At 42.7% G+C, this 13,062-nt stretch overlaps 1 protein-coding gene across 2 annotated transcripts in view; it reads left to right on the top strand.

Annotated features, from left to right (window-relative positions):
• Positions 1–8,188, top strand: part of LOC126425013 (atypical kinase COQ8B, mitochondrial) — a 122,071-nt gene extending 113,883 nt beyond the window's left edge. The window contains exon 12 of one of the 2 annotated variants that reach the window (XM_050087919.1): positions 7,737–8,188. In XM_050087919.1, the coding sequence (XP_049943876.1) occupies positions 7,737–7,955 (219 nt within the window). In that variant the 3' untranslated portion in view covers positions 7,956–8,188. The remainder of the gene's footprint in view (positions 1–7,736) is intronic. The other variant, XM_050087920.1, reaches the window with a different exon arrangement.
• Positions 8,189–13,062: the final 4,874 nt, after the last annotated feature.

Here is a 13,062-nt window from a genome sequence, read left to right as displayed (position 1 = left end):
CACACGAAGGTGTTGGAAACATTTGCGCAATCATCAACAAAGATCAACGATGGACCATTGAAGAAATTGTGGAGCTGTCAGGAGTGACTTGGAGTTCAGTGCAGGGAACTGTAACAGAAGATTTGAGAATGAATATGGTAGTTGCCAAATTCATGTCAAGACTGCTGACTGCTGAAGAAAAACAAGGTCACCTGGAAGCATGGTGTGCTTTGAAAGATGCGTCCCAAAATGATACGAACTTTTTTAAGAAATTATCACATGTGACAAAGACTGCAGCTATGCTATGAAGGCACAGTCAAAAACATGAATTTAAACAGTGTTTTGAAAAATGGAGTAAAAGATTAGGCAAGTGTATTACTGGAAGTGGAGAATACTGTGAAGAGGACTGAAAGTTTGTGCTTAAAATGTGAATATGTAAGTTGAAATAGTAAAAGTTGGTTCCTCTTGGGCACTCCCTTACATTATGCTTTCTTCTGTAATGTTCTTATTTTCTTAATCTTCCCTAGTTTCTTCTACCTATCAGATTTTGATCTCCTGTTAATTAATAATGTTGAATAATCTTTTGGTGAATCTGTTATTGTCCATTCTATAAATGGCACATCCGGCATCAAAACTGACCAAGTAACAAAATTTTAAAAAAATTAGTTCAATTCATCTGTTTAAAGTAAAACTATATCGCTCTCAGGGTAAACGAAAATATGCTTCAAAATTGGTTTTGTCTTCAGTTACAGAACATTGAATTCTTGGTTGTGCAACAGAATGGGTCGAGCCCTGCAGCCTGTGAATTCATAACTGGTCAAATCAAGGAACCTACAACAGTCCTCACATTGCAGCATTTTTGTCTGGAATCTTGTGTTGTTAGATTACATAACAATGTGGCCATTTCAGTGGGTAAAATAATTCCAGAAACTCGGAGGTACCAAAGTCTGTATAAAAAAAAAAAAAATCGCTACTTCAAATGACACCTCACACAGCAATCAAAGGTATTACTCTTCCTGTCTCTAGAACAAAAGCCACAAAACATATCCTGCAGAAAGACTATGGTCCAACATGAGAAGATCTTCAGGCATTGCAGTGTTATTAAATGGTGATGTTAGCTAGTGAAAGAGCTTGCGCCAGGAATGAGAGTTACAACATGGTCTCCAAAGTCGGCATCAATGTGAAATGGTTGATGTTGTGATCTAAATGAGAGCAAATTGAAGGCCTAAAATAACAAAATTAATCAGTATGGGTGAACAGCAACTGTCATAATAATGAATCTATTAGAATCCTTGATCATTTACAGACCATTTTGTTTCTATTGCATTCAAGAACTAAGTGAACTACACACTTTTAGCAAGAGAATTCTCCTCAGTTTTTTTATATCGTTGATACATTATGTTGAAATGCTTCTATTTATTGCTATAAAGAAAAGTAATTACAGTGTCACTTTATTTTCATTTAATTGCTATTTACACAAGATTTTGTAATTCAAACAGTACAGTTTTATGAGAGGGGGAGAGAGAGAGAGAGAGAGAGAGAGAGAGAGAGAGAGAGAGAGAGAGAGAGATTATACAGGGTATTCGGAAATTCCTGTTAAAACTTTTTGGACTTGTAGAGGGGAATGATACATAATATTTTGAATAGGTATCTATGTCCAGAAATATATTGTTTCTATTCTATGAAGATTTCTATTCAGTTACTTAACCCATCCATTTCTGCACGAGAAATTGAATTAGGCACGACACAGCACAATTACTAGGTAACAACTCAAAAGGAAACATAACAAAACATCCATTTATCACTGAAGCACATTTGTTTTGTTAACACTTAAATATTATATTTCTGTACACACATATGTTGGGTTCTTTTTTTGTTGTGGAATTATGTAAACATGTAATGTTTAAGTGTACATAAGTGATAAATGGATGTTTCATTATGTTTTCTTTCAATTTGTTATCTAAAGTCGTACTGCTTTATTCCTAATTAAGTTCCTCAAGTTGAATTGAGATGAGTTTAACATTTGAATCAAAACTATCCTAGAAAGGAAATGATATATTTCTGGACATGAGTTCCTGTTTAAAATGTTATGTACTCACTCTGCTTTACAGGTCCTAGAAGTTTGGAACAGGAATTTTCGAACACATTGTATACGAGGGGAATTCAGTAAGTAATGTAACATTTCCTTTTTCTCAGCTAGTTTTGGTTGGAATAATATGGGATTTGTTGTGGGACATTGGGGAATTTCCCACTTCAGCCTCTAAAGTTTCCTGAAGTTTTGATCGGTGGCAGCGCTATACGTCTGTAACGGAGGTACATATCGAGCAGAGAGCTGTCATTGGGATTCTTTTCATGGAAACCAGAGCATCACATGCATTCATAGGACTTTGATTATGTCTACGGAAACCTGGCAGTGAATAAAAGCACAGTGAGTTGTTGGGCGTCGCATTCTGTCATCTTGCAACAAGGTTGTGCAAACCTGTCAGATCTCCTGCATGCCAGCCAGCCATGCACAACTGTGATATCTGCAATGTTGAAACATGTGGACACTCATACGAGATGATTGGTAGTTAACAAACAAACAGCTCCCAGTGCATTTGGACGTCTCCAACGGTAGCAATGACACACTCGTTCACCAGTTGAGGGTACTCAAAGGTGTGTGCCCATAGGGTTCCTCGTAGCCTAACAAGGGCTGTAAAGAGCAACAAAGGACCAACTACACACATCAGAAAAAGTTTTGCTTCATCCCGGTTCCCAGAACTCCTCAAGATAGACATTGACTGTGTATTTTGTATCACAGATACAATCCCTTTGACTGTTCAGAGACATCACTAAACCCACCCAAAGATGTAAACAACCATGCATGAGCAGTGCCTTTTAGACACAGGGGGTCCGACAGCCAATCAGTTCCAGTCATTCCACCAGGAAGGAAATACACAGCTCATGTTTTCAGTAGTTCAACCATGCCTAAACGGTCAATACCGCTGTTTGATCACATCCGCATTGTTACTTTGTGCCAGGAAGGGCTCTCAACAAGGTAAGTGTCCAGGCATCTCGGAGTGAACCAAAGCAATCCTGTTCAGACACGGAGGAGACACAGAGAGACAGGAACTGTCAATGACATGCCTCGCTCAGGCCGCCCGAGGGCTACTACTGCAGTGGACGACCACTGCCTACGGATAATGGCTCGGAGGAACCCTGACAGCAATGCCACCGTATTGAATAAGGCTTTTTGTGCAGCCACAGGATGTTGTGTTATGGCTGTGCACAATAGAATAGGCTGCATGATGCACAACTTCATTCTCGACGTCCATGGCGAGGTCCACCTTTGCAACCACAACACCATGCAGCGCAGTACAGATGGACCCAACAACATGCCGAATGGACCGCTCAGGATTGACAACACATTCTCTTCACCAATGAGTGTCGCATATGCCTTCAACCAGACAATTGTCAGAAACGTGTTTGGAGGCAATGCGGTCAGGCTGAACACCTTAGACACACAGTCCAGAGAGTGCAGCAAGGTGGAGGTGCCCTGATGTTTTGAGGTGGCATTATGTGGGGCCGACGTACGCCGCTGGTGGTCATTGAAGGCACTGTAACGACTGTACGATACATGAATGCCATCCTCAGACTGATAGTGCAACCATATCGGCATCATATTGGCATTGCTCGACTAGAGTGGCCAACATGTTCTCCAGACATGAACCCTATCGAACATGCCTGGAATAGACTGAAAATGGCTGTTTATGAACGATGTGACCCACCAAGCACTCTGAGGGATCTACGCCGAATCGCCGTTGAGGAGTGGGACAATCTGGACCAAGAGCCTTGATGAACTTGTGGATAGTATGCCACAACAAATACAGCCAAACATCAATGCAAGAGGACATGCTACTGGGTATTACAGGTACCAGTGTGTACAGCAATCTGGACTACCACCTCTGAAGGTCTCACTGTATGGTGGTACAATATGCAGTGCGTGATTTTCATGAGCAATAAAAAGAGTGGAAATGATGTTTATGTTGATCTCTATTCCAATTTTCTGTTCAGTTCTGGAACTCTCGGAACTGAGGTGACGCAAAACTTTTTTTGACGTGTGTGTATGGAATTCCTTGCACGTAGAAGACTGAATGTGACAAGTTTTTGTTGAACATTGTCACAGGCACTGAAACATGGGGTGGCACCACACCACCTATCCTTCAAAGAAAAAATTCACATCCACATCCTAGGCCAGAAAAGTCATGGCAACAGTCCTCTGGGACTTTTTTGTTTGATGTCCTTCCTCATGGTGCAATGATCAACTATGAATTGCATTGTGCTACCCTCAGGAAATTGAAGAAATGATTTCAGCATATTCATCGCCACAAAAATACATACCACTACTACTACTACTACTACTACTACTACTACTACCACCACCATCACCACCACTACTACTCCTTGGCAATGCAAGGCCTCTCACAAGTCTGCACACCTATGAGGACCTCACAAAATTTGATTGTACTGCTCTTCCTCATCTTCCCTACAGCCTGGATCTCGCATCTTCCACATGTTTGGCCCAATAAAAGATGCACTCCAGAGGAAGCAGTACGCATATGATGGGGAGCTTATTGATGCAGAAAGACATTTGCTCCAACATTGACCAATAGAGTGGTACCATACTGACGAGCAGGCCCTCCCAGTAAGATGCCGTCACATTGAACAGATGTTATGTTGAAAAATAGGTTTTTGTAGCCAAAAGAGTAGAGAATAACATGGTATATTGGAATTCTGAATAAAGTAAACATGCTTTCAGAAAATAAATTGTGCTGCATTACTTTTTGCACACCCCTTGTAAAATTGTATCAAAAACGGCCAAGTCAAAAATTTTTGTAGGAAAGTTCTTGTAGACTATAAATACCATTGGATTAATGGAAACCAGACTTAAATTGATATAATAGGATCATTATTAATCAGATGTCACAAAACAATAAAACTTAAATGTAAAACCATTAAGGATGAAACTATGAAAGAAAACGGTTTATGAGTGTCATTGTTTTGTCTCTAGAGGTGTTTTGTCTATATTGGAAAACATGCCTTCAGTGATTGGGCTGGTGTTGATACTGGATGCTTCAAATATGGCCTTAGAATTTCAAGTGTTGCGCACATATAGTGTAGCACAGTTGTTGTTCAATTTACTTTTAGCGATTGAGCACTACTAGAGAAAATCCCAATGCACAAGTGCTGCTTCATGTGTTGAAACTGACAGAGATGTTTTGTCTTGAGCTACATTGTAGAATATTGATTTTGAAATTCTAGAATTATTTGTGAAACATATATTCTCAGAACTTTGATTCCTGTTCCTTTCTTTCATAGCTTAGATTGCGTGATATCCAGCAGTATCAAACCTTCCTGTCTCGAAGAGTCTTGTGCTGAGATTTTAGAGTCAGGTCACCAATGCAATCTCAAGAATATAGTGAATGTTCTGGTTGGTGCTTTCTTTGTTAGTGACTAGGAAATAGAGAGGGAAGTGCCTATACAGTGCAGTGAAGTGAAAAGTGTGATCTTTTTCTCAATAACATATTTCTCAACTCACTGTATTCATCTGAATGAAATGACCAGTAATTAATACATTTCACTTGTATTTCGTAACTCCAACTTGTATGTGGCAGTTTGCTTTTAAATTTTCAAAGATGCAAAGTTCTGCACTTCTTAAAACCAAAATCATTGTATCCTGTGACAGCAATATCAATGATTGACAAATTTAAAATAATTCTTCAGTGCATATTTTTACATTTATATGTAAACAAATTATATTGTATCATCTGTTTGGACACAGTGAAAATAAAAAATTATTGTTGAACAAAAAATGTTACTTGAGTGGGTGGTGACTATTATACTGGGTGTAATGAAAAAAATGGGAATTTTTTAATTCTGTGGTGTTTATACATCCAGTTTTCAATATTTTCGAAAAGGATGGATCAAAGAATTTGCAATAAATTTTGCATGAAAAATAGAATAAAGTGCAGCACCCCATTTGAAATGCAGACTTTTGGTGAATCTGCTATCAGTAAGACAAGAGTTCATGAATGCTATAGACATTTGAAAGAGGCTTAAGTAGACACCATTCTGGACGCCTTAGCTCATCAGTTAGTGATAACAGTGTGGAAGAAGTAAAGAAAATGTTCTGAAAAATCACAGTCACCCCTAGAGAGGTTGCTAATGTCAGCATATTGTTTGGCTGACACCAAGTAATTTTTTTTGGGAGTTTTGGGCATGAAACGTATTGTAGCCAAGTTTGTTCCAAAATGGTTGAATTTCAACCAAAAACTACATTGCATAGACATCACTCGGAAATTGCTGGATTAAATCAACAATGATCCAGAACTTCTATAAAACGTTATGACTGGTGACAAAGTCTGGATATAAAGGTATGACATTGAAACCAAGGCCCAATCATCCCAATGGAATCTGCCTGAAGTGCAAAGACTGAAAAGAAAATTGACAAACTTGCCCACATGTCAAGGTTCTTGTCACGGTTTTCTTTGATTACAAAGGGGTAGTGCATCATGAGTTCCTACTGTACAGTTGTGCAGTCAGTAAGAAATACTACCTGGAAGCATTGCACTGTTTGGATGAAGCAGTCCAAAGAAAATGACTGGAACTGTGGCAAAACCACTTGTGGAAATTACATCATTACAATGCTCCCACTCATATCTCAAAGGTTAGAGAGAGAGGAGAGGAGAGAGGAGAGAAACCATTACGTTGCCTCAGTCACTGTATTCGCTGGACATGGCCTACTGCAATTTCTTTCTTTCCTGAGGCTGAAGAGAATCCTAAAAGGCATTGTTTTGCCACCATTGATGAGATAAAAAAAGAATCACTGAAGGAGCTGAACACCATAATGAAAAGTGAACTCTGCAAGTGCTTCCAAGGTTGGAAAAAGCACTGGAACATGTATCTTAGGGGGATTACTTCAATGGGGACAAAGTTAATGGTGATGAATAAATAAACATTCTTTAAGAAAAACTAAAATTCTCACGCTTTTTGATCATGCATCGTATGTGTCATGTTGTATACAAAAAATAAAAGTGCACCACTGACCATGTGGAAGCCTTCTTAAAAATTTTCCAGTTTTGGCATTAAGTGAGGCATCTAGGAAAACTCTAAAAACTCATATGTATTGCTCCCATATGGAATGCGAAAGTAAGAGTAAATTAATTAGTGTACACCAATTATTGTAAACAATTATTCTTTCTCTGCTTCAAATGGCTCTGAGCACTATGGGACTCAACATCTGAGGTCATCAGTCCCCTAGAACTTAGAACTACTGAAATCTAACTAACCTAAGGACACCACACACATCCATGCCTGAGGTAGGATTCGAACCTGCGGCCGTAGTGGTTGCACGGTTCCAAACTGAAGCGCCTAAAACCGCTTGGCCACACCGGCCAGCATTCTTTCTGTGCTCAACATGCAGTTAGAATGGGAACTTCAGTGGTTTGGCAGTATAGATGAAGATGTAGAATGTAGTTTAAATTCCAGTCTGTACACCCAGGTTTAATTCAGTCTCTCTAAATCACATTATGCAACATTGGGGACAGTTAGTTTGAATACTCTTTCCATCCTATTTCCCATCAAATATTACCTTGCACTCCATATGTAGTGACCTCAGTATCACTGGGAAGTTATTCTAAATTTACTTAGTAATTGTACTGATTCTTATCCATGCAATATGTACTTGGTTCTAAAATGTACACATTTTGTTCCTCTAGGACACTACCCGTCGCATCACAGAGCTGGTGCCGACAATGTTGAAACACAGGCTGCGCCCACCGCCAGAGCAAATCTACTCTCTGCATCGCAAACTGTCGGGAGTTTTCCTTCTGTGTGCTAAACTACAGGCTCGTGTTGAGTGCCGTTCCATGTTTGAGGAAGCTTATTGGAAATATACTCATGGAGATGTTGACCGTATTGCAGCATCTCATGGATAGAGAAGTGAAAAATGAAGTGTGTCATCGAAGCTTTATAGTCCTTTGATGTCATATAAGGTGTCTGGTGTGTTTATAATGTATGAGGCTTTAGGTTGTGTGTAAATTTTTCTCAGGCAACTGAAGCTGCCACAAAGCTTGAAGCTTTATCTCAATGTTGTGAATAACCTGTTAATGGTTTGGCTTTATCACAAAATGAGAGCACTGTAAATAAAGTCAGTTACAAATATAGACAATTCTTGCCTTTCTTTATTTTACCAGTGAATGGAGGGGTTGGTGGAAGAATGTGATAGCATAATAATCAGCTTCTTCATATTCTGTGAAAATGCATATATATATATATATATATATATATATATATTTTCCCCCCTTGGAGGAGAATATTTATAGTGATTTCTTCAACAAATCTCTCTCTTCAGCTTAAGGAAGAAAGCTATACAACCATTTTGGAAAAAAAAAAGAAGAGAGCAGCTGCTTCTTGAGTTATTGTAAGTTGCTGCTGTGTATGTGCAGTTAATAGTATACAAACAGTGTGGAAAATAAATAGTATCTCTTATAGGAAAATTATGGTAAGTGTAAAATACTCTTGACACAAAGAGTTGACATTCACATTTTCTTACAGCAATTTGGATAAGAAACAAGAATTGGGTTCCTCATGTGTGTTTGATGATGGTGGTGATGATGATGATGATGATGATGATGATGATGATGATGAAAGAAGTGGCTTATAAAACACTTGGGTGGGGTGAGTCTGTGCCGCACTATGCCATCTCTACACCTACTACACAGCCCGGTGTATAAATCAGTTCACTACCTGTTTACACATGTGGTAACCATGTGCCTTCCCTTCGCAACTTGCCTCCCCAATGCTCCCAGGAGAGACAATTCCATGTGTAATTTTGCAGTTTCATAATTGTTACATAAAGTTAGGTAGGGAAACATTCCTACACTGGTTACTTGATGACAAACTCGGGCAACAATTTTCAAATTCAGCATGTTGTTGGCCACCTCGTCCCATTAGGCACATGTTCAGACTCCTACCATATGTACACCCTGCCAGAAACTTCGGTTTCTGTGCTACAGACACTACTTAAGTTCACACCATGAGCCATTTCTCTTGCACGTGATTTGTGTGTTCGCCCCTTGCGCAGCTTTGCAACTGTGGCTTTGCCTCTGACGCAACACTTCACCGACACACTCGCCACTCCAGCACCTCACGACATCATCGCCGAATTGACTGCTCATCTCATGGAACTGGAACACTGCAATGCTGACCTGTGCATGCAAATCGTGGCAAAGCTACCACTCGTGGCCCAGCCCTCAACATCACACTCAGTGCTGACACCCGCACTGGCCCCCGCATCTGCCATCGCCACCATTCACCCTAACCTCGAAGTGCCAGTGTCCAATCCCCTGCCTCCCAATGCCACTCTTTCCAGCCGTTTTGCAACTCACCTGTTAACCTTCAATCCCTGGGACCCACACCTGTGATTTTCCTTGGCAGATGCCATCTTTGAAGGCTGTGACATAAGCCAGGACACCACCAAGTTGTGATGGTGATCAGGCAGCTCCAGCCAACATACAGGATGGAGGTCTGCAACACCATCTCATCGCCCCCAGCCACTGTCCACTATGAGACTCTCGGGCAGTGTCTCATAGTACAACTAACATCCTCAGAGATCCAGCACATCTGGGTCTTCCTTCTGTTTGAGCAGTGTGGGAACTGGCATGCCTTCCTGTGCCACCACTGAGCCCTCATGGACCTACACATGATGTCCAACATCTGCCTGGCTTGCTTTCTGATCCTAATACAGATAGCCTTTGAGTTGCACACAGACTTTCTCTCACAGATGCCGCCAGCCTTGCTGAAAGGTGCACAAGACACTAACCTCCCTATCTGGAGCCACCACTCCCCACACTGACCTCCACCCAGTACAGTCAGCTGGCTGTACAGATGCCTCCCACCCCACCAGGAGCTGCTACTGCCACCTTGACATGCCAATAATGATGCCAGCACCCACTCCCCTCCCCACTTGCCCATAGAGCAGCACCTAGCAATCAGGAGCATAGGAAATCCTACCCGCTTCAGTATTTACATGGCAGTCCTGCAAGTGACAGTGACTTGCCTTGATTCCGACCACTGCCACGCATGCTGTTCCAGGTGCCCTGCTGATGCCTCTCGTGACACAGTCAGTCTCTGCTGGTACCAGAGTTCTTCAGCCTGGATGTTGTGAACTGCAGGGCACCCTACCTGTAGCACCCAAGCACTGATGACTGCCTGGATTAGGTGTGCCCGGCTGCTGCTCCATCTCCCAGCACCTGTTTTTCTGTGGCATTCACACCACCACACCATTCTGATTGACACTGGCTCCAAATTGTCTATCTTCCTACAGCAGCTAGCACGAAACCCTGGTACTGCCCCAGCCATCCTCCTGACGTTGGCCAATAACTCCACTATTGCCACCTATGGCATACATCATCACATCTTCAATATCAGCCTGCAACAGAGCCTCCCCTAGACTTCCTCAATCACTGACTTAACTGACCTTATTATCAGAGTGGACTTCATTGGGCACTATCACCTGCTCCCTGCAGCTACTGGCTGGCACATCATTAGCAGCATTACTGGGCAATCAATGAAGTGCACCACTATTTTCAGCTTTCTGTTATGTGAAGCAGGTGGCATACTCCAGTCCATATACTGGCCAACTGGCACAATGTCCTGTTCTCACCGGCCTGTCCCGTATGACTTGGAAGGTCTGTTATTCACCTGTCCAGTACATCGACACTGCTCCAAGATCTCTCATCTTCTGCTGTGAGCCATGCGTAGCTCGTGTTCCCCCCATCATGTATTTTGCACCCTGTTTTTAACATACTTCCACCTCACTACCATTAATTTACATTACTACTGTCACTGAGTTGCTGCTTTCCCTGACCGTGATCAACGTTAACAGTGCATATCGATATATCCCCTCTCGTAGTATATTTGCTTGACTGCTATTACTTCCCAGTCGTCGTCTGTCGTAAGGAGAGTTTAGATAGCGAGTTCGGGTCTACCAGTCAGTTGGAACGTGTCTGGAGCACAGTCCGGACCTGCCAGTCAGAAGTTGCAGTGCGGTACTAGTGCAGTCGGGTTGGAGCAGCAGTGAGGTCTGCGCTGACATGGCTCGCCCGACCATTGCCGCCACACATCACTTGAGCCGGGCCACAGTATTGGTGGATCATCGGTCGGTCGTCCTACCAGGCGATGCGTTTTGGCTTGCCGATTGTTCATGAGTCAGCTGTGTGTGTGTGTGTGTGTGTGGGGGGGGGGGGGGGGGGGGGGGGCGGCGTGTGTGCACGCGCATTGACTCCCAATTTGTCTTAGTGTGTGTTTAGTTAGTGTTGGGTATCATTCAGGTCTTCGTGCAAGTGTTCATCGGGTTGTATGTGTAGTTAGTGTTAATTCCACTGACGACTATTTTAAATGTTGTCGGCATTTGTTGTGGTGGTTCATTTCAGTGGTTTGCTGTTGGGGAAGGTTTCCTGTGAGCAACACCGAGTGTTTCTACTGCTGAAGTTTAGCCACTATGCAGTGCAATTAACTATTTTGTTGACTGCAATTCGAGTGCACCAGTGCAATTTTCTGCCCTGGCGCCATTAGTGTTCTGGTTACCTACCCTGGGCACTGACGTACATTCAGGCACTGTTCTTTTGGGTCGAGTTAACTATATTACTATGTTTCAAATTCAAGTGTACCAGCAGAATTTTCTGCCTAGTGGCCGTTAGTGTTCCGGTCACCTGCCCTGGCCACTAACGTAATGTCAGGCCACGTCCTTTCCTCACCTGTTGTCACTGACCAACATGGTGTGTAATTTTGACAGCTAGTACATACTCCATTGTGTATTATCACGTTTGTAACCTTTTCTGTTTGAGTTCTCATCTACCGATTGATGGGAAGCAAGTTGTCCAGAATGAAATTTCCACTCTGCAGCGGAGTGTGCGCTGACATGAAACTTCCTGGCAGATTTAAACTGTGTGCCCGACCGAGACTCGAACTCGGGACCTTTGCCTTTCGCGGGCAAGTGCTCTACCGTCTGAGCTACTGAAGCACGACTCACGCCCGGTACTCACGGCTTTACTTCTGCCAGAGTCTCGTCTCCTACCTTCCAAACTTTACAGAAGCTCTCCTGTGAACCCTGCAGAACTAGCACTCCCGAGTTCGAGTCTCGGTCGGGCACACAGTTTTAATCTGCCAGGAAGTTTCATATCAGTGCACACTCCGCTGCAGAGTGAAAATTTCATTCTGGAAACATCCCCCAGGCTGTGGCTAAGCCATGTCTCCGCAGTATCCTTTCTTTCAGGAGTGCTAGTTCTGCAGGGTTCGCAGGAGAGCTTCTGTAAAGTTTGGAAGGTAGGAGACGAGATACTGGCAGAAGTAAAGCTGTGAGTACCGAACGTGAGTCGTACTTTGGTAGCTCAGATGGTAGAGCACTTGCCCGCGAAAGGCAAAGGTCCCGAGTTCGAGTCTCGGTTGGGCACACAGTTTTAATCTGCCAGGAAGTTGCAAGTTGTTGTGTCGGTCGGTCCGTGGCTGTCCCCTGGTTGGATTCCAACGGATCAATTGTAGTTGGGCTCACCACCTGTCTCACCTAAGTGAACGAGGGCAGATCAACCTCCCTTGAGGCTTTTGAGTGCCATTGTCTTTGTTTTTCCTACTGGTGTTTAATTATCTGTTTTCGGTTACTTAAAATTTAAGGCTTATGGTTATTTTTTTATTTTTTCTTAAAAATTTTGCAAAATTAATTGTGGGCTCTCAATCTTGCAGTGACCTTCTGCTTTTAAAAGATTATGGTAATACACTCCTGGAAATGGAAAAAAGAACACATTGACACCGGTGTGTCAGACCCACCATACTTGCTCCGGACACTGCGAGAGGGCTGTACAAGCAATGATCACACGCACAGCACAGCGGACACACCAGGAACCGCGGTGTTGGCCGTCGAATGGCGCTAGCTGCGCAGCATTTGTGCACCACCGCCGTCAGTGTCAGCCAGTTTGCCGTGGCATACGGAGCTCCATCGCAGTCTTTAACACTGGTAGCATGCCGCGACAGTGTGGACGTGAACCG

Source organism: Schistocerca serialis, chromosome 10, assembly GCF_023864345.2.
Source record: "Schistocerca serialis cubense isolate TAMUIC-IGC-003099 chromosome 10, iqSchSeri2.2, whole genome shotgun sequence".
In the NCBI taxonomy this organism is placed as follows: Eukaryota; Metazoa; Arthropoda; class Insecta; order Orthoptera; family Acrididae; genus Schistocerca; species Schistocerca serialis.
The sequence above is the reverse complement of the archived record's forward strand: the minus strand, read 5'-3'. Positions and strand labels throughout refer to the sequence as shown.